Raw genomic sequence first — 18,977 nt, 5'->3', positions numbered from 1 at the left:
GAAACGTGTGTTCTTTCAAAGTTGCTTCTTTGTTGCAAAGATGTTTCTTCTTTGTAGCAGAGCCGCTGTCCTCAGGAGTTCTTGGTCCTTTTAGATGCAGGGTAGTCCTCTGAGGCTTCAGAGGTCGCTGGACCCTGTGGAACGCGTCCTGTAGCAGTTCTTTTGAAGTGGGGAGACAGGCCGGTAGAGCTGGGGCCAAAGCAGTTGGTGTCTCTGTCTTCTCTGCAAGTTTTTCAGCTCAGCAGTCCTTCTTCATCTTAGGTTGCAGGAATCTAGTTACCTAGGTTCTGGGAGCCCCTAAATACTCAATTTAGGGGTGTGTTTAGGTCTGGGGGGTTAGTAGCCAATGGCTACTAGCCCTGAGGGTGGCTACACCCTCTTTGTGCCTCCTCCCTGAGGGGAGGGGGGCACATCCCTAATCCTATTGGGGGAATCCTCCATCTGCAAGATGGAGGATTTCTAAAAGTCAGAGTCACCTCAGCTCAGGACACCCTAGGGGCTGTCCTGACTGGCCAGTGACTCCTCCTTGTTTTTCTCATTATCTCTTCCGGCCTTGCCACCAAAAGTGGGGCCGTGGCCAGAGGGGGCAGGCAACTCCAGTAGCTGGAGTGCCCTGGGGTGCTGTAATAAAGAGGGTGAGCCTTTGAGGCTCACCGCCAGGTGTTACAGTTCCTGCAGGGGGAGGTGAGAAGCACATCCACCCAGTACAGGCTTTGTTACTAGCCACAGAGTGACAAAGGCACTCTCCCCATGTGGCCAGCAACATGTCTGGTGTGTGGCAGGCTGCTAAAACTAGTCAGCCCACACTGGTAGTCGGGTATGGTTTCAGGGGGCATCTCTAAGATGCCCTCTGGGGTGTATTTTACAATAAAATGTACACTGGCATCAGTGTGCCTTTATTGTGCTGAGAAGTTTGATACCAAACTTCCCAGTTTTCAGTGTAGCCATTATGGTGCTGTGGAGTTCGTGTATGACAGACTCCGAGACCATATACTCTTATGGCTACCCTGCACTTACAATGTCTAAGGTTTTGCTTAGACACTGTAGGGGCATAGTGCTCATGCACCTATGCCCTCACCTATGGTATAGTGCACCCTGCCTTAGGGCTGTAAGGCCTGCTAGAGGGGTGACTTATCTATACCTATAGGCAGTGTGAGGTTGGCATGGCACAGTGTGGGGAGTGCCATGTCGACTTAGTCATTTTATCCCCACCAGCATACACAAGCTGGCAAGCAGTGTGTCTGTGCTGAGTGAGGGGTTTCCAGGGTGGCATAAGACATGCTGCAGCCCTTAGAGACGTTCCCTGGTATCAGGGCCCTTGGTACCAGGGGTACCAGTTACATGGGACTTACCTGGATGCCAGGGTGTGCCAATTGTGGAAACAAAAGTACAGGTTAGGGAAAGAACACTGGTGCTCGGGCCTGGTTAGCAGGCCTCAGCACACTTTCAAATCATAACTTGGCATCAGCAAATGCAAAAAGTCAGGGGGTAACCAGGCCAAGGAGGCATTTCCTTACAACCTTCCACAAACCTCTGGCGATCAAAATTAAGCTTTAAGTGGCCCAATCATGGAAGATGAAGTCCGATTAGCAATACCCTCTCTCAAACTTCACAAACCACCAGGCCCAGGTGGCTTTACAGCTCAATTTTACAAAGTTTTTAGCTCAGACTTGGTACCCCACTTAATTTCACTGTGTACCTACAAAGGGACGGGAGCCACACATTCTATGAGTGAAGCCTTGTTATCTGTTCTCCCTACTACAAGGAAAGACCACATTATTGTCCTTCCTCTTTAGACACATTGCTCTTTTAAATTAAGATGTTATACTGTACACTAAGATATTGGCGAGCAGACTGGAGGACATCCTACTGGCTTGATCCATCTGGACCAGTATGAGTTTATCAAGGGGATGCAAACTCACAACAATTTAGGTTGGGTGTTTCACCTGGTGGAAAGCCACTCAAAAACAAATTCCGTCAGTTTTAGAAACACTGGATGCTGAAAAGGCATTTGACCAAGTGGACTGGTCTTTCCTTTTTCATACCATGAAAAGTTCTGGAATTAGTGATCAATTTATCACCATGGTACAAGCCAAGTACATCAGCCCGTCTTGGTACATCAGCATGATCCTGGAGTCAGCTCAGATCCTTTTCACTTAGAGAAAGTCACACGTCAGGGGTGCTCGCTCTCCTTTCTTCTGTTTGCTTTCACCATAGACCCCTTAGCAGCAAGGCTGCAGCAGGAGTGGGAGATCCAGGGTATCACATTTGGGTCTCATACCCACAAGATTTCTTTATTTGTGGAAGATGTGCTACTGTCCTTGACATCCCTGACAACCACTCTTGAGACTTTGCAGTGGGAATTGGTCAGGCTTCAAGGGGTGGATGAGTACTGCATCAATCTTTCCAAATCATACCTTCTTAATTTAACCCTCCCACCTGCCAAGATGGAAGTGCTGGCCTGTACCACTCCATTTCACTGGGTCAAGAAAGAACTTACATACCTGGATATTAAGATCACCCGAGGACTCTTGAGCTCTATAAAGCCAACTATCCCCTGCTACTACAGCAACTTAGGGTAGAATTTAAATGCTGGGCTCCCCTTTACCTATCGTGGCTAAGGCGTATCCATGCCATTACAATGGCAGTATTACCTCATTTCCTATACTTATTTCAAGGCCTTCCTATTCCAGTGGAGAGAGCCTTCCTCTCAACATTGCACACTCTCAGCAAAGCCAGGCTCCCATATAGAGTACTAAGGCTAGCCCTCCCAGAATTCCCTTCCTACTACAAGGCAGCACAGTTGAGAGTGATCACGGAGTGGTCACTCTGCGATTCATATAAACACTGGCTCCAAATTGACCTCGCAATGGTCGGCAGCTACATCTGGCATCTTTTATGGAAACCCAAGGGCGATCGACCTATTAATGCGTAATTAAGCATGCCTACAAAAACAACCCTCGATGTATGGGATAACATGAATCGCCTAGGAGCCTGGGCCAGGTTTCCCTCTCCATTCACACCCATCCACTTTAATCCGGCCTTCCCACTGGCACTTACCCTGGGGCTCTTTGATCGTTGGAGGGAAGGGGTTGCCTAATGATATCTGATTTGTTCCACAGGTGGGACATCCTCACCTTTGACAATTGTCGAATGAACTTTGGGCTACCAACATCAGAGAGATACCACTATGCACAACTATGACATTGGGTATGCCAACCTGATATGTGGGGCCACAAGGGATCTTTCCTCAATTGAAAAGCTTGTTAAACATTCAAGGGGAACAAGGGGGTTATCTCTTCCCTATATGCGCTCTTAACGGACACCTCTTCTAATGCCCTTTCCTGGCATATTGAATTCTGATCTACGCAACTGGGGGAGGACATCTCTAATGATCGATGGCGACGGCTATGGCGGGATAGCCCAAGGTTCAATCATTCCATGGGGATGAGAGAGGATCATTGCAAAGTTTTATACTACTGGTACCTTTACCCCACCAAACTCAAGAGAATTGTCCCTAACACGTGCTGGAGAGGGTGTGGGTTGTTGGAGGATTTTCGCCATATATGGTGGGACAGTCCCAAGATCTGTCCGTATTGGTCTGAGATTTTGGCGCAAATTAAGGAAATGCTGGGTTACTCCATACCAGAAATACCAGGATGTGTTCTCTTGGGCTTAGAAGACAAATCCCTTAAACATCAAACCTCAAGCGACCGTTCCATTCTCTGGTTATGCCTGAGAGCAGCTAAGTTGACAGTAGCGACAGCATGGAAGAAGCCTGCTGCTCTCTCGATAGCTCAATTTAATGCCAAACTCTAGTAGGCTCGGACTATGAAACACCTAGAAGATATAGACACTTGGGCACCAGAGCGCTCCACCTCTTTCAAATATAACCCCACTGTGGAGGTGGGGTTTGACCCTGGAGAGTCCCGGATTGGGGGGAGGGAGCAAGTCTGATCAAACTACCCTCACACTACACATAAAATGCACCCATATATTCTTCACTCATGGATTTGGTTACTTTTGTTAATTTTGATCACTTGATAAACGAGGTGCCCTGTTGAAACTGTAATATTTACTAGCACCCAGAAAGTGATGCTACTGTTCCTGTGTGATGTATGAGAACTCTACCAATGTTATAACTTGAGAACTCAATAAAAACTATTTGAGTATAAAGATATTTATGGCAGAGTTCAAGAGATCACAACCGGTTGAGTACTTGGTAATGACCACACACTGAATTTTACCAAAAAAGCTTAACACTGAAATATGAAACATTGAGGGGGTTTCTTTGAATTAAACTAATATTTATGGGACAATGTCAGAGAATAGCCTTCCGGTATATGAGGGAAGAATGAAACATATGAGGAGGGTGAAACTGGTCAGATTTAAGCTGCAGGTTGAACAAAATACCTTCACAAGCATCAATAACATTTCCACCCACTAACGTTAGTGTAATTAGGAATGAGGCAACAGCATGTATCAAACACTCAATACACAAGACCTTGGTCTTCATATTACCCGCTTAATTGGTAATGTGGGATGAAACTCACTGGAAGAGATATGGGACTTAAAAATCAATGCCAAGCTACATAGCTATTTACATATGAGAGGGGCTGACTTTGCGGAAGTGAAGAAATAGAAAATGTGAGAATGATTAAGTTTATTAAAGGTGAATTATTAAAATTTAGCATTTTAAAAGACTTATTTGCAAGTCACACGTCTAGAAAATACAGCATAAGCAACTCTGTAGAATCTATTAGACTGGTCATGCACTATTAACAATTTGAAAAAAAATATATATTATAGACAGGAGAGGAGATTGGGGTACTGCATGTTTGTGTGGCAAACCATGTCAGCATGGTAGGCCACTTAAACTTCAGCATTCTAACACTGTCAGAGCAGTTGAGGGTAAGAGACATGAATGGATTTGTACAGAGAAGGTTTTAGAAGCAGGGCATCCGACAATATCATGCAACACAGCTGGGACAGAAACAGCCTGTATTACAGAAACAGTTTTGGAATGCGGAAATTTACCCACTAAGCTCTTTGGGCTAGAGTGGCCACCTCAGTTCATGTCATGATGGATACTGTTTCAGATCCTCAGCTGTTTACCTATAAGTCATTGCTATCAGGTCTGTTAGTCCAAATAGCTCAATGGAAGCAGCCCAAAACTACAGCACCCATTATCCATTAGGTTGGCAAATAAAAGCCCACGATTGCAATTATTCTACATGACAACATAGCGTGAGGTGGCCCTGCTATGTTGACCCATTCCTAAGTGCCGACTCTGGCTTTGAGTAGCATCTTTCCATGCCCTCCTTTTCCTGGTATCATGTGTACAATACCTCTGTGGCCTTCAACCATTGAAAACATGGGTTTCCAAGAAATACCATATTACACAAATACATTAATATATTTTACATTATTTGAAAAAATATTTCCCAGTACATCATGTTCAAAATAAACGTCACTCCCATTTGAGCACAGCTTCATTTAATGATGCATTCCCACAGCACCATATTCACAAAAAACACTTCTGCACACATAGCTTTTCTAAAAACTTACTTTCCTTCAAACCATCATTCACAAACAACACACCAAGCACAGTTCTGGTGCAATACATTTTCAATTCCACCATGTTGATTATACAACCCAGCTACAGCAACATTTATTTCCAATTAAAACATGATGACATCAGCACATACAATAACTAGATTACATGACTTTAATATGCTGCACATATAAACCCCGGTAAAGCAGCGCTACCATAACACGTGTCCCAAGATACTACTACAAAATCACAAACAAAACTCATCTTACCAGGATTTCCAAGGAACTATATTTCACCCAATCCCTCTAAAAACAAAGCTCTCATTAACTAGGCTTATGCAGTTACAGTTGCATTAGAGGGCTACTGACAAAATGCTCACAATCTCACTACACATCAAGCTTGCTGCAAAGGCTGCCCCGGACTGCATGCCTACATTCTTTTTGTTAAGGTTTCAACTTCATCCCTGACAAGCATACAAAGAAGATAAAAATTCAATAACATAGTGTTTATTTCCTTGTACAAAATTGCATGGGTGCTTGGATGTATGGTGACAGAGACCTTTGACAAAATAGCATACAGGTGCCCATCAACACATGATACATGAGGAAGCAGTGAGAGCAGACATCCACTGTCATCCAAAATTACATGACCGGGGATCAAATCCGTAGATTTCGCAAGTCTGTATTGAGGCACACAATAGCATTACCATATTTGATCCACCCCCAAGCTGCAGTTCTTTTAAAAACCACAAACATAAATAAACTGTTGCCACAGGTTACTCACAACGCTGAGTTCTGACACTTCCAGCATTCGAGGAGCTGCCCAGATGAGGCTAGAGATGGCTTCAGCCAGCCCGGGGTCTAGTTCTCTGGAAAGAGAAAAGTGAAGTACTCAAAGGGAGAGCAAACAGGATCTCTAATAGCCCCCGGGTATCACAAGCCACACCCTGCCTCCCACACATACCCCTCCATCTGCGGTCTATCTCCACTCACTGCTGAACTACGAACCACAGGATAATGTTGATATCAGCCTTGTACTTCAAGCATGGCAGGTGAGTCCAAGCAAAAGTGGCCCATATTGTGGGAATGCACTGGCATTTACTGTGGACTCTACCAGTTCCTGCTACCAATACCCGGAATGAACTCCTAATTCATCAAACCCATTCCTCGTTGTTCACATCATGACTGACTTTTTCCCCCATAATAGCTTCCTACTCATTCCGTCCCATACAATACAAGACATCTCTACTCCCACCCCCTCCCTATTACAATCTTCCCACTCGCTGTGCCCATCACATTGATTTTCCATCACCTTCAACTTATCTACATCACATCCCCCATTTCTACTTCATTCCCAAAGCATTCAAGTTATCCCCACTTCCACTAACACACAGCCACTCAGCATCATTTCCATTGCTTCACTCCATGTATGCATAACACCACTGACTCAATTGTTGACCAATAAGTATTAACCATGAGTCATTCTCAGTCACCACTTCCAATCAACTCCACTTACTTCTACACTCTAGCTCCCACAAATTACTGCTCACACATTTAAGGTCCCACCTTTCACGCAAGTTCCATTAGGGCAATATTCCTATCCCAATGTTTATGACAAACATGTTTTTCCAGACACAATACTGTTACTTATGGGACGCATGTTTCCTTTGACATGGACTGAACAGATAAAAATCAAACTGTCTCCATCAAACTGGGACCCAATCAACCACAAACGAAACATATGATGGATATGCACAAGTTAATACTTCTAAAAGGGAACAGAACCATGGAAAGCAAAATGTTGAACATTTCTTAGAACATCAACATAGTTAGTGTCAGTTCAACCCAATTAATGAATCAAGAACACACGCCACCACTCTGCAGCTCCCTCCAAGTAAATCCATCAATTACCCTTTATTTATTTTTTAACATCTTTTTATTGGCATTTTCAAGAATATGCATAAGATACATTAGACATTTTCACAGACATATGGTCACAAATTACATCTTGCTGTTTGTTCAATTGGTTTTAGGAGATAGTATTGCATGTCGATCACAAAGGATTATATGCATAACAGTACAAGTATTTCAATTTATGATTCAGTGTGTACTATTCTTGCATATTATGAAACTCTTAATCATCATGTTCTTCTGTTTCTCGGTTTTAATTTTTAACTTTAACTTTTGAATCTTAACCTGACATCATCAATCTTTTTTAGGAAGAATAAGGACATTGAAATTTCTTTGACCACCTTTGTTGATTATGTCTTAAGAGATTGTGTTGTGTATGACTGTTTTAGGGTATATATGGCGATGATAAAGTAATCTGTTTTTACTCTATTATTGTTCGGTTGGCGGGGGGAGTATCTCAGAATCCAGTTTACGGTATACATTATTTTTGTGTTTAAATACCAACTTCTCTATATAGTAATCTGTATTCCTTCTGTTCTGCAGATTGTTACAAAGTTCTCTAATATTTCGTCCCATTCGTCAGCTAAAGGGTAATTTCTCAGTCCCTTTCTTTCTTCCCTCTTAAGAGCTGTACTTTCTGCCCTTCCCCAATCCATCATTTCTGCACACCACTGCGACACTCGGGGGCGCTGTGGCTTTCCAGCGTTTAGTTAATAAGCGTTTTGTCAGTATTAGTGCTAAATTTATTGGCTGTGGGAGTGCTTTTCCTTTCTTTGAACGTGGGAGCAAACCCTGCAAGCAAGCTTCCATTGTCTGACATATAGGGGTACTTGTCATTTTCTCTGAAACTGTTTTTACCCCACTCCAATACTGAGCGATGGCAGGGCAACTTCAAAGCATGTGTAATAGTTCAGCCTCATTAGCACCGCATCTGGGGCATCCTGATGGTGCTTCGGGGTATAGCAAGTGTATCTTGTGTGGTGTGAAATATGCCCTGTGTAGTATGGCATACTGTGTAAATTTGAATCCAGTATTGCGTGGTATTTGACTAGGATATCTCAGTATTGCCTCCCACTCATCCTCAGATAGTTCTCTGCCAATATCTGTCTCCCATTTAGTCTTCAGCTTGGTTACAGGTATTGATAAGTGAGTCCTCAACCCGCGGTATATCCATTTGATTAAGTGTCTACCATGCCCTACTGTATATATAGTGCTTACAAGTTCATGTGTAGGAGGTTCTTTACTGTCCTGGGCCCAGTGTCTTTTGATATAGTGTATTATGGTGGCATGTAGAAGAAAGAGCGATGGTGTCAGGTTGTGCTCATATATATAGTCCGTGTGTGCTAATAAGTGCTGCTCTTTAAATAATGACCCAACCGTGTCCACTCCCTCTTGTGACCACTTCTGTAGTTGACGCTGGGTCAGTATGCCTGTGTTCACTGGTAATCCCAGTAATGGGATATTGGGAGAGTACGGAGTCGTTTTAGCTGTATATTTGAGTGCTATTTCCAGTGTTGCAGGGCTATTTGCAATAAGAGTGGTAGTTTCTCCGGGGCCTGAGAGCCAGGACATAACAAGGAGTGTACGCCACCCCTATTTAACATGTCTTGGTTGTACTCAATTTCTTGTAAATTTCGTCCGGCCAGCCAGTATGCTAGCCATTGTAGTTGACCTGCCACACAGTATGCCTTAAAGTCTGGTGCGCCCATGCCCCCTCTATCTACAGGCATCTGCAGTTTGGCCAAGCCAATACGGCGTCTACCCTGTCCCCAAATCAGGTCGACCAACATCGAGTGTAGTGTCTTGAAGTGTATTTCTGGGATTCTCACGGGTAAATTCATTAAATAATATAGCAAGCGGGGTAGCATTACCATCTTGGCCAGAGCGAGCCTGCCTGCAACTGATATTGGCATTGATGTCCAAAATTGTATCTGCGATCTAAGTGAAGCCACCGCTTTTTGTAAGTTACCTTCCAACAGATCTGCTAGGGTCCGATAAATTTGTATACCGAGGTATCGGAATGTGTCTGCAGCTATTTCTAGTTGTTCGTCGCCAAATGGTACTGTGTTTCTCGGGTCTGGACCAGCAAGGGAAAACGCTACTGATTTGTCAAAGTTTATAGCTAGTCCTGATAGTGGTGTGAATTTTTGGAATATTTGTGCTATAGAGTCCAGGTTCTTCCCCTTATCTTTTACATATAAAATAATGTCATCAGCATATAGTGATACCGTGTGATTTGTTCTAAGTGTATCTATTCCCCAGTCTATACTGTCTTGCCTTAGCCAGTGTGCTAGTGGTTCTATCGCCATAATGAACAGTAAGGGGGATAGTGGGCATCTCTGTCTGGTGCCCCTTTGTACCTGGTAAGTATCTGAGATGTTCTGTCCAGTGCGTGCCCTTGCTGTCGGGGAAGTGTATAATGGCTGAACCCAGCGTATGTAGTCGTGGGTGATACCAAACTTTTCTAGTAGTTTAAACATATATTCCCAACTCAGGGAGTCGAATGCCTGCCGGAGGTCCAGTGATAGGCATCCCGCGTGTGGATATCGTCCCCCAGCAGCATCCATTACATGATACAGTCGACGGATATTTAGGGAGGTGTTACAGGACGGAACAAATCCGCACTGGTCTGTGTGTATTAGGCCGTCTACAAACCTAAGTAGCCTTTGCGCTAATATCTTCGCTAGTATTTTGTATTCTGTATTTAGCAAAGACAAGGGTCTATAGGATGATATATCAGTTGTGGCTTTCCCCGGTTTTAATAGTGAGGTGACTATTGCTTGCTTGGTCGTGTCTGGGAGGACTCCATGCTGTAAGGAGGCATAATATAATTTTTCTAACTGCGGGGCAAGCTGTGAACAGTAGAGGGAGTAAAATTCAGATTGTAGCCCATCTGAGTCCGGTGCTTTATTCTGCACCATACTCTTAATTGTTTCTCTTATCTCGTCTTGTGTTATCTGCGCACTTAATTGCAGTTTAGCCTCTTCTGTAAGTGTTGGTAGTGTAATGTCAGCTAAAAAGGAATCAATCTCAGCTTGATTGATAGCTGGGGGGGCTGAGTATAAGGTTGTGTAATAATCATGGAATGCTTTATTTATCCCCAATTGCATAGTTATTTTATCTCGTTGTGGCGTGATAATCTGGAGAATAGGAGTGGGTGATGGTTCAGCTTTTATTAAGTGCGCCAGCAGTGTTGCTGCTTTATCTCCTTCGCTGTATGTGCATTCTCGGTATTTTACATAGTCTATTTTCCGTAGTATTTCTATGAGCTCTGTATGTTCGGCCCTTGCTTCTTGTAATTGTTGAGCCTTTGAGGGTTGTAGTATCGTTTCTTTTTCTAGTGTGTGCAGTCTATTTTCTATTAGCATTAATTCTCTAGTTAGTACTTTGCATACTCCTGATGTTGCTCCCATCACAACTCCCCTTACCACTACCTTGAATGCCTACCATTCAAGCAATGGGGAGGAAGCCGAGCCAGTGTTGTCGGTGAAGAAGTTTGTGATCGTTTGGGATATTTCGGTTTTTAAAATATCATCTTCTAGTATTGATGGTTGTAGGCGCCATGTGGGGATCGGTGTAGACCGTCGTCCCCATAGTAGTGTTATCTCTAAGGGGTTATGGTCTGACAATGTTTTCCCTAAATATGTGGCTTGTGATATCTGTGTCTGCACTGATGTGGTACATACAACATGATCTAATCTCATGTGCACTTTGTGTGGATGTGAATAAAAGGAGTATTCTCTCATTCCCATGTTTCTGGCTCGCCAGATATCTTTTAGCGACCAGCCTTGTAGCCAATTACACAATGCCTCTGCCTACCATTGTGCATTAGTACCTGACAATGGGGGTGGTGCGGTCTATTGTGGTATCTAGTACCGTGTTAAAGTTTCCACCTATTATCCATGGAATATGAGCCTAATGTAATAGTACCCTTGACAGGCGCTCGAAGAAGGTATCCTGTGTAGTATTCTGGGCGTATATGCTCCCTAGTATTATGTGTTTTTCATCTAGATTGCCTTTGATTAGTGTGTTGCGGCCATCATCGTCTATTTCAGTCTCCAATACTTCGAAGGGTACCCTAGCCCGAATCCATACCGTCGCTCCCCTTACGAACCGGAGTATGCAGTATGTAGGAGTTGGCCGCGCCATTTTTTGCGGAGTTTTGTCACCTCATGGGTAGTAAGGTGAGTTTCTTGTAAATAGGCTATATGTATTTTCCAACGATTTAGTTGTGCTAATATTCTATGTCGTTTTTTAAGAGACCCCATTCCCCTCACGTTCCAGGTGACAATATTGTACTCACGTAACGCAGTCATTTTTATATATTAATACAGTTGTCACTTTAGTAATCAGTGTTAGTTCCTGCCCCTCTTTGTATCGTATACGTGATATGTATATTGATGTAAATTTTCTAAACCTATTCATAACTTTTACTGACTTTGCCAAACTATTGTGCAATATAAAACTATTATCGTTACAGCTAACGGAGAAGTATAGAAAGAGCCTTCGCATTGGGGTTCTTTTAGATGTACAGTCAGTAGTTCTCACCCGTTGTCAACGGGTTGCTTGGCAGATGGCAAGGTTTACGGTTCTCAACCGCCCGGGCCCGCCATATATAGGGGGAGAAATGGTCTCCGCAAATGATGACCGTCTAGTTGTGGTGATGAGATGATGCATCTGTCTTTAGAGATCTCGCGCCGACTGTGGGGTAACAGCGGGAAACAACGCTGAACTTCCCTCCGAATCAGATGCTGCAGCACTATCTATAGATGAGGGAGGTCCGTGCGGGAAGAATCTGTCCCTTGTAATGAATATGCCGATTGTAGTGCCTCACTTCGGCCCTTTAGGACCTGTGATAGAGTTGGGCCAGTCTTTTTGCGAGTTGATTGCATCCTATTACGCCCGTTCTTATGTGACTGATGAGGCTGTCTCGGGGGCAGGGCACACCACGCTCCTCGGCCCCCAAGTGTGGAAAGGTCACGTCTATCCAGTCACATGCCGAGTCAGGTGTTTAAAAAAAAAAGTGCTTTCTGATTGAATGTGACACGTAGTCGGGCCGGAAATAATAGTGCATATTTCAGTCCTTCATTTCGAAGCCTCCTTTTCACCGCCTGGAAAGAGGCCCTGCGCTTCTGGACCATTAATGTGTAGTCGGGGTATAGGGAGATTTGGGCATTGTCTACTGTGATAGGGTCTAGGTCTCTCGCCGTCTGTAGTATGATGTCACGGTCCCTGTAGTTTAGGATCCGGGCTATCAATGGGCGCGCTGGTGCACCCGGAGGGGGTCTCTTCCCTGGCATGCGGTGCGCTCTTTCCACTGCAAAGTGGACTGACAGTTTGTCCATCTTTATTTGTTTTAGCCAGTCTTCTATATATTGTGTGGGATTCCTGCTTTCCGTTCCTTCCGGTTATCCGATTATGCAAACATTATTGCGCCGGGATTCTCCCTCTGCGTCTTCGACTCGTTCTTGTAGGGCTTTGACCTGTTGCTGGAGGTGTTCAATGGTATTTTTGTTTTCTTTGTGGGCCGGGAGGATCTCAGCGACATTGGATTCCGCATGTTTCACTATGTCCGATAACTTTTTCTGGTCATCTTTCAGGATATTTAACTCAATCGCTATGGAACCTATTTTTTTCTCTATCGCTTGCCTTGAGTCTCTAATTTCTTGGAGGATAATGTCTAGTTTATCTGTTTGGTCTTTGGGTGGCGTCGCTTGCATTGTGTCTTCAGGGGTAATTCTTTCCATTCCTTCTGATTGTTTGCCTTTTGTATGGCCCATTATGGCTTGTTTCTGCGTTGGTATTTGTGTAGGAGGGCGCTTGTCGTACAAGGTATTTACTAGTTGGGATCTGAGGTCTTTATGCTTTCCTTCTATATATGTTTTCAGCTGCTAAGCTTTGTGGTTGTGTCCTCGTGTCAGACCAGGTCCTTTGCGCTGGGCTCAGACGGCAGTTTAGGCGCGCAGGGGAGTCTTGGCTCCGATGCTGCCCCATTCTGTGGCCGCCAGATCCTTCCTCCAGTTAGTTCCTCCAGGCAAGGAGGCAGCTGGGTTCCAGGCGGGGCCCAACCACCCCGGGGAGCGGGCCCAGGTAATTCCCGGCGTCCCACTCACCGTCCAGGGGGACGCCTCCTCGTTTCCGCCGCTGCCCCCGGTTTCAGCCGTGCCACGGGTTCATTCAGCCCCTGGACCGCCTCCTCGCTCCCAGCAGCCCCTTATCCGTGCCCCCCGCAGGTCCTCTGGGTGCGATTCCAGGTGAGGAGGTGGTGCGGGGGGGAGGCGAGGAGCAGGAGCCCTCAACTCAGTCCAGGCGCACTGTGCCGACCCCAGCACACATCACCAACTCTGGCCCGGACCGCGCCCCTCACTCACCACAGCGCGGCCTCCTCCGGCCGACACCTCGTCTTCCCAGCTGCTGCAGTGTAGGCCCAGATATCGGCGAGCTCTAGTATCTCATCTCTGCGCTCGGTCGAGCGCACCGAACGCCTCTTGGGGACGGTCCACCATCTCCCACGCGTATCGGATGATCCGTCACCACACAGCAACCCCGCTCCGGAGCGGAATTAACATCTTAGGTGAGCCTGAGAGGGGAGCTCCGGGATTAAGAGACTGCCATCTTAGGCGGTTAGCAACGCCCCCTCAATTACCCTTTATAGTGCCCTTTCCATTGCCTACATCCAAAGTCTGGGATGCCAAATTAACGTGCATTAGAATTCTTATTCCCTGTATTTTCATCTGCACCCCTCTTTCTAGCACCAGGATATCTTCTCTTGCTTCCTCCCACCAACAGTAGGATACCCACTCCTGCCTTGACTTAACACACGCTATCCTTACCCCACCAAGATCCTTGCCAATATATTACTTCACCATTGCTCAGTCTAGATCTGATGTGATATCCCCACAATAGTTCCTTTCTGTTTATCTCCCTAATGTACCCCACTGCACATGTGTTGATATAGTCAACCAATTATGCGAATTTGGAGGTCATAGTCTATACTATAACAGAAAACACAATGTTAAAAATCTTACTTCATGCTCAGGATCAGTCCATATCTAGCCAGAAGCAGATCACAGTACAGCTCTAGTATTTCCATGGCCTCCACCAGGTAGTCCTCTCGGATGATGTGCTCAACACGGATGCGAGCCCGTTCATGCTTTCCAATTGTCAGATAATCTGCTATCTCTTTTCTTGCTTTCTGTGCTAGCTCAGCTATGGAAAGAAAAAGAGAGCACAGACAAGGTAAGAAGAGACACACACAGTAGGTCCTAAGATTGATTACTGATTGTATGAAAAACTGAGCACATCAGAATACTCTGTGTATAATTTCAAGACCAGTTGCTGTGCATTTGGATTCAAAGTCTCACAGTTTTGTGCAGTTGCATGGTTGGTCCTAGTCTCTCACCAGGGCCCTCTCTAGATATAGTCCCCATCTCCTCTCTTTGGCATTGCTCGGTTCTGGTTACATGTATTATTTTTTTATGTGATCTATGGCCTTACTCGGTTTGTGGTACAGTTGGGATGTGTGTTATGTTGACCTCACAACCTCTAAGTGCAGTTACCCAAGTTTCCTCTCTGAGGTATGCAATTTCTTCACCATTTATGAAGTCCGCTTACATTTTATGACCATGCTCAGTGTCCTGAGCCCTGAAATCTCGATCTCCTGGGTCCTTTATTCAACCCTCTACCTGCTCAAATCCTTACTTCAACTCTCCCAGACTATGTAGATCCTCCACTTCTTCCACATACTTACCACATACACAGGAAAGGCTGGAATGTGGTCTACCAAAAGCCAAGTTGGCAACTGGACAGCAAATGATTAGAACATCAGTTACAACCCAACTCAAGTTGGAGCCTGCCAGTGCCCAAAATAATATGGACTCTGACACAGCTTTAGAAGAGATGAAGTCCATTCATTGAGGGAGCAGAACGTTAGTGAAAAAAACACTCCAGGGTGGAAACACAACGGTGCTGAGCAAAACAGGCAGCTCTAGCACCGCTCCTGAGAATGAGAGTCCTTATGATGCCCAACAAGCCCTCAGATGACAATAGAAACACCTGAGGAAAGAATTACCAGTCTTGAATACAAAGCTTGGGGTGATGTAAACAAAACTTAAATCATCAGCCAAGGATGTGCATGCTGGACCTTGGGATAGGAGCAGTGGTTTCAAAATGGGACCTGCCACCAGGGGGTGAAGTGGAGGAATGGCTTTGCGCTCCGTTGTGGGTGTCATTGGTCTGAAGAGACGTGTGGATCCTCTCACCCCTCGCCCCAGTCTGGCTGGAAGTGTGGGGCAGCTTTAGGTGAGGTGAGGCACAGTCAGTCTCCCTGGTCATGCATTCACAGGTGAGGGAGTTTGAAGAAACATCAAGTTGGGTTGGTGACAGAGAGCCTGCAAGACTTTCAACCTATGAAAATTACATGTGGGCAGTGATTCAGCAGCATCTTAAGCCCAAAGAGATAATTTTGAATTGCATGCTGACTGTTCTTTGAAGGACACACGTAGCGACGCATGGGTGCAATGAAAGGAAGATTTGGTAGAGCATTTGTGGCAATCAAATCAAATCATTAACATTTATAAAGCGCGCTACTCACCCGTGCGTGTCTCAAGGCGCTATGGGGAAGGGGGTTACTGCTGCTCGAAGAGCCAGGTCTTGAGGAGTCTCCGGAATACGGAAAGGGTCCTGGGTGGTCCTGAGGCTGGTGGGGAGGGTGTTCCAAGTCTTGGCCGCCAGGTAGGAGAAGGACCTCCCACCCGCTGTGGAGCAGCGGATGCGAGGGACGGCGGCGAGAGCGAGGCTGGTGGAACGGAGGAGACGGGTGGGGGCGTAGAAGTTGAGGCGTCGGTTGAGGTATTCTGGTCCCTTGTTGTGGAGGGCTTTGTGTGCGTGGGTGAGAAGTCGGAAGGTGATCCTTTTGCTGACTGGGAGCCAATGCAGGTGTCTCAGGTGGGCGGAGATGTGGCTATTGCGGGGTATGTCGAGAATGAGGCGGGCGGAGGCGTTTTGAATACGTTGCAGACGTTTCTGGAGTTTTTTGGTGGTCCCAGCATAAAGGGTGTTGCCGTAATCCAGGCGGCTAGTGACGAGGGCGTGGGTCACGGTCTTTCTGGTGTCGGCGGGGATCCAGCGGAAGAGCTTGCGGAGCATGCGGAGGGAGAGGAAGCAGGAGGAGGACACGGTGTTGACTTGTTTGGTCATGGTGAGAAGAGGGTCCAAGATGAAGCCAAGGTTGCGGGCGTGGTCTGAGGGGGTCGGTGCGGTGCCAGGGGCCGTGGGCCACCAGGAGTCGTCCCATACGGTTGGGGTGTTGCCGAGGATGAGGACTTCCGTTTTGTCTGAGTTCAGTTTCAGACGGCTGAGCCTCATCCAGTCTGCGACGTCCTTCATACCATCTTGCAGGTTGGTCTTTGCGCTGGCGGGGTCCTTGGTGAGGGAGAGTATAAGTTGAGTGTCGTCGGCGTAGGAGGTGATGATGATGCTGTGCTTGCGTACGATGTCGGTGATATGAAACTTCACTTTAGAATGCTGCAGTAGCCTGAAGTTGGAACCCATTTCGGAATATGGCAGTTGCTCCTGGGTGACTGTCATGGCCCTGAAGGGAGCTTGATGCCAGCTGCAACCAGGGCACCAGCAGTGTGTGGTTCAATGAGGATGGAGCTGTTACCAGGAATGCTACAGAAGAAAGAGACACAGACAGATGTGTTGGTCTTCTTCAAAAGCACAGTAAAGCTGAGTAACAAGTACACTGGTGCTCTTCCAACTATGGTTTCAGTGAGGGCTGACTCACAAATATCACCCATAGCACTCATCACAACAGACCTGCAGGAGTTCCAGGAGTCTATAATAAAATAAACGAGTGCCTGCAAGGACTCCAACATGGCTTGGGCTCAAAGCTGGAAAGCTTGTGAAAGCATGTTGAATCCCTGTTGAGAAAATACTGGACATGGAAGTGGAGTTAGAGCAGGAGGATATGGCTGCGAGTTTCAGAGTGCAGGATCTGGGTGCTCTTAGGAATACTTTTGACATGGACACTCTAAGATGTGAGGAGCTATTGGAAGGAGAACATCAACACAGGTTTGCATCTCTGAATTCTCCACCATAACATATGAGAATTTCTCATTAAAGCTTAAGTGAGAAAAATATGATTTGACATCTTTTCCTTTGAAAACTGAAACAGAAGTCATTGTTTTTATACGAAATGCATAGGCAGACTAGACTTCTATTTAAATGAATCTAAACATTTATATTAAAGTCAGATTGGAAACTTGGTGTTGCACTCAGTGATTAAAGGCAACTGTAAAGGAGAAAATAGCATTTCAAACCCTGTTTTCAACGCTTTCATTACCCAACAAAGCAGCAGCACACCCTTCAAAAGAAGATCTTTAGCAGGGAATGGGAAGTTCTATGGTGAGATGTTCGTAAGAGCTCAACCTCTGTGGGTGCTAAAGAAGTTCACTACAAATCAATGGAGAAGTGGTACTATTCCCCAAGTAGGATGCATCATATGTTCCTGACCGCTAGCTCAAACTGTTGGAGGGGTTGTCCTCAGAAGCGTGACCTTTTGCACATTCAGTGAACCTTCCCAAAGTTTGCAAATTACTGGAAGAAGATCCTAGGGGCCATGAAAGACATAGTGGAATATCCTCTCCTGAGGCTTCGGTCTGGTTACTGATGGCCTCAGACCTCCCAGATATTTCATGATGATCTACCTGGACAAGTCTGTTATTTGGCAACGTCTATTGGCTGCTACATCAGCTATGCCTCCATGGTGGAAAGAACAGGAGCTACCATCCCTAATTCAGTGGCGCGTTTGGCTTTGAAACCTCTTAGCGATGGAGTGACCTAATGCCAATGTGAAGGGTGGACATCTGAAGTTTAATCAGTCTGCAAACCACACTTAGATTATATGATGGGTTATTACCACTTCTGAGTACTGTAACCTTGCCTGAGAGCTCTGAACTTCTTCAGGTGATAATCAGGAAGGGAAATGGGGTTCTTAGGAAGAACTGCGAGACTGGAGGCTTGGACAAAGCTTGGGGCTGGGCAGATAGGGGGAAGTGGTGCACTGACCTAGCATTGGTTCAAGATCGGACTTGGAATCTTTGTGTGAGAAAGAGAAACAGAGGCTTTATTTCATGGATGTAGAAGAGTTTGTTTTACACACAGGATATTGCAATTACACTGTGCTGTGGGCAAGATAAGATAAGCTATGATGCCCATGGAATGGTTGTATGCATTTTAAAAAGCAACTAAAATAATGTCAAACAAACCAGTCCCAGAAGGTTACAGTGATGGTATGAAGGGAGGCTCCATCCCCTATGAGGGTGCTGTCTACTGATATAATCAAAACCTGCTGAAAAAGGTGGCAGGTCTGTTCTGAATCGCCTTTTAGTCGGGGGGTTTTGCCTGAGACTTCTTGGGTTTGGGGGTTCAGTCTACTCCTAACCTCACTTTTAATTGGGGGCTGTGTCATAGCAAATAGCAAAACATGATGGAACTGCTGATTTGATAAG

At 45.6% G+C, this 18,977-nt stretch overlaps 1 protein-coding gene across 2 annotated transcripts in view; it reads right to left on the bottom strand.

Moving 5' to 3' along the window:
* The window catches only part of LOC138267762 (IST1 homolog), a 211,160-nt gene that overhangs the window by 95,215 nt on the left and 96,968 nt on the right, over positions 1-18,977 (bottom strand). For both annotated transcript variants that reach the window (XM_069216951.1, XM_069216950.1), the window contains exons 3-4: positions 14,493-14,673; positions 6,338-6,422 (exon numbers count right to left, since the gene is read on the bottom strand). In XM_069216951.1, coding sequence (XP_069073052.1) covers positions 6,338-6,422; positions 14,493-14,673 — 266 coding nt within the window. The remainder of the gene's footprint in view (positions 1-6,337; positions 6,423-14,492; positions 14,674-18,977) is intronic.

Source organism: Pleurodeles waltl, chromosome 12 (assembly GCF_031143425.1).
Source record: "Pleurodeles waltl isolate 20211129_DDA chromosome 12, aPleWal1.hap1.20221129, whole genome shotgun sequence".
Lineage (NCBI taxonomy): Eukaryota > Metazoa > Chordata > Amphibia > Caudata > Salamandridae > Pleurodeles > Pleurodeles waltl.
This window is presented reverse-complemented; position numbering and strand designations above follow the sequence as displayed.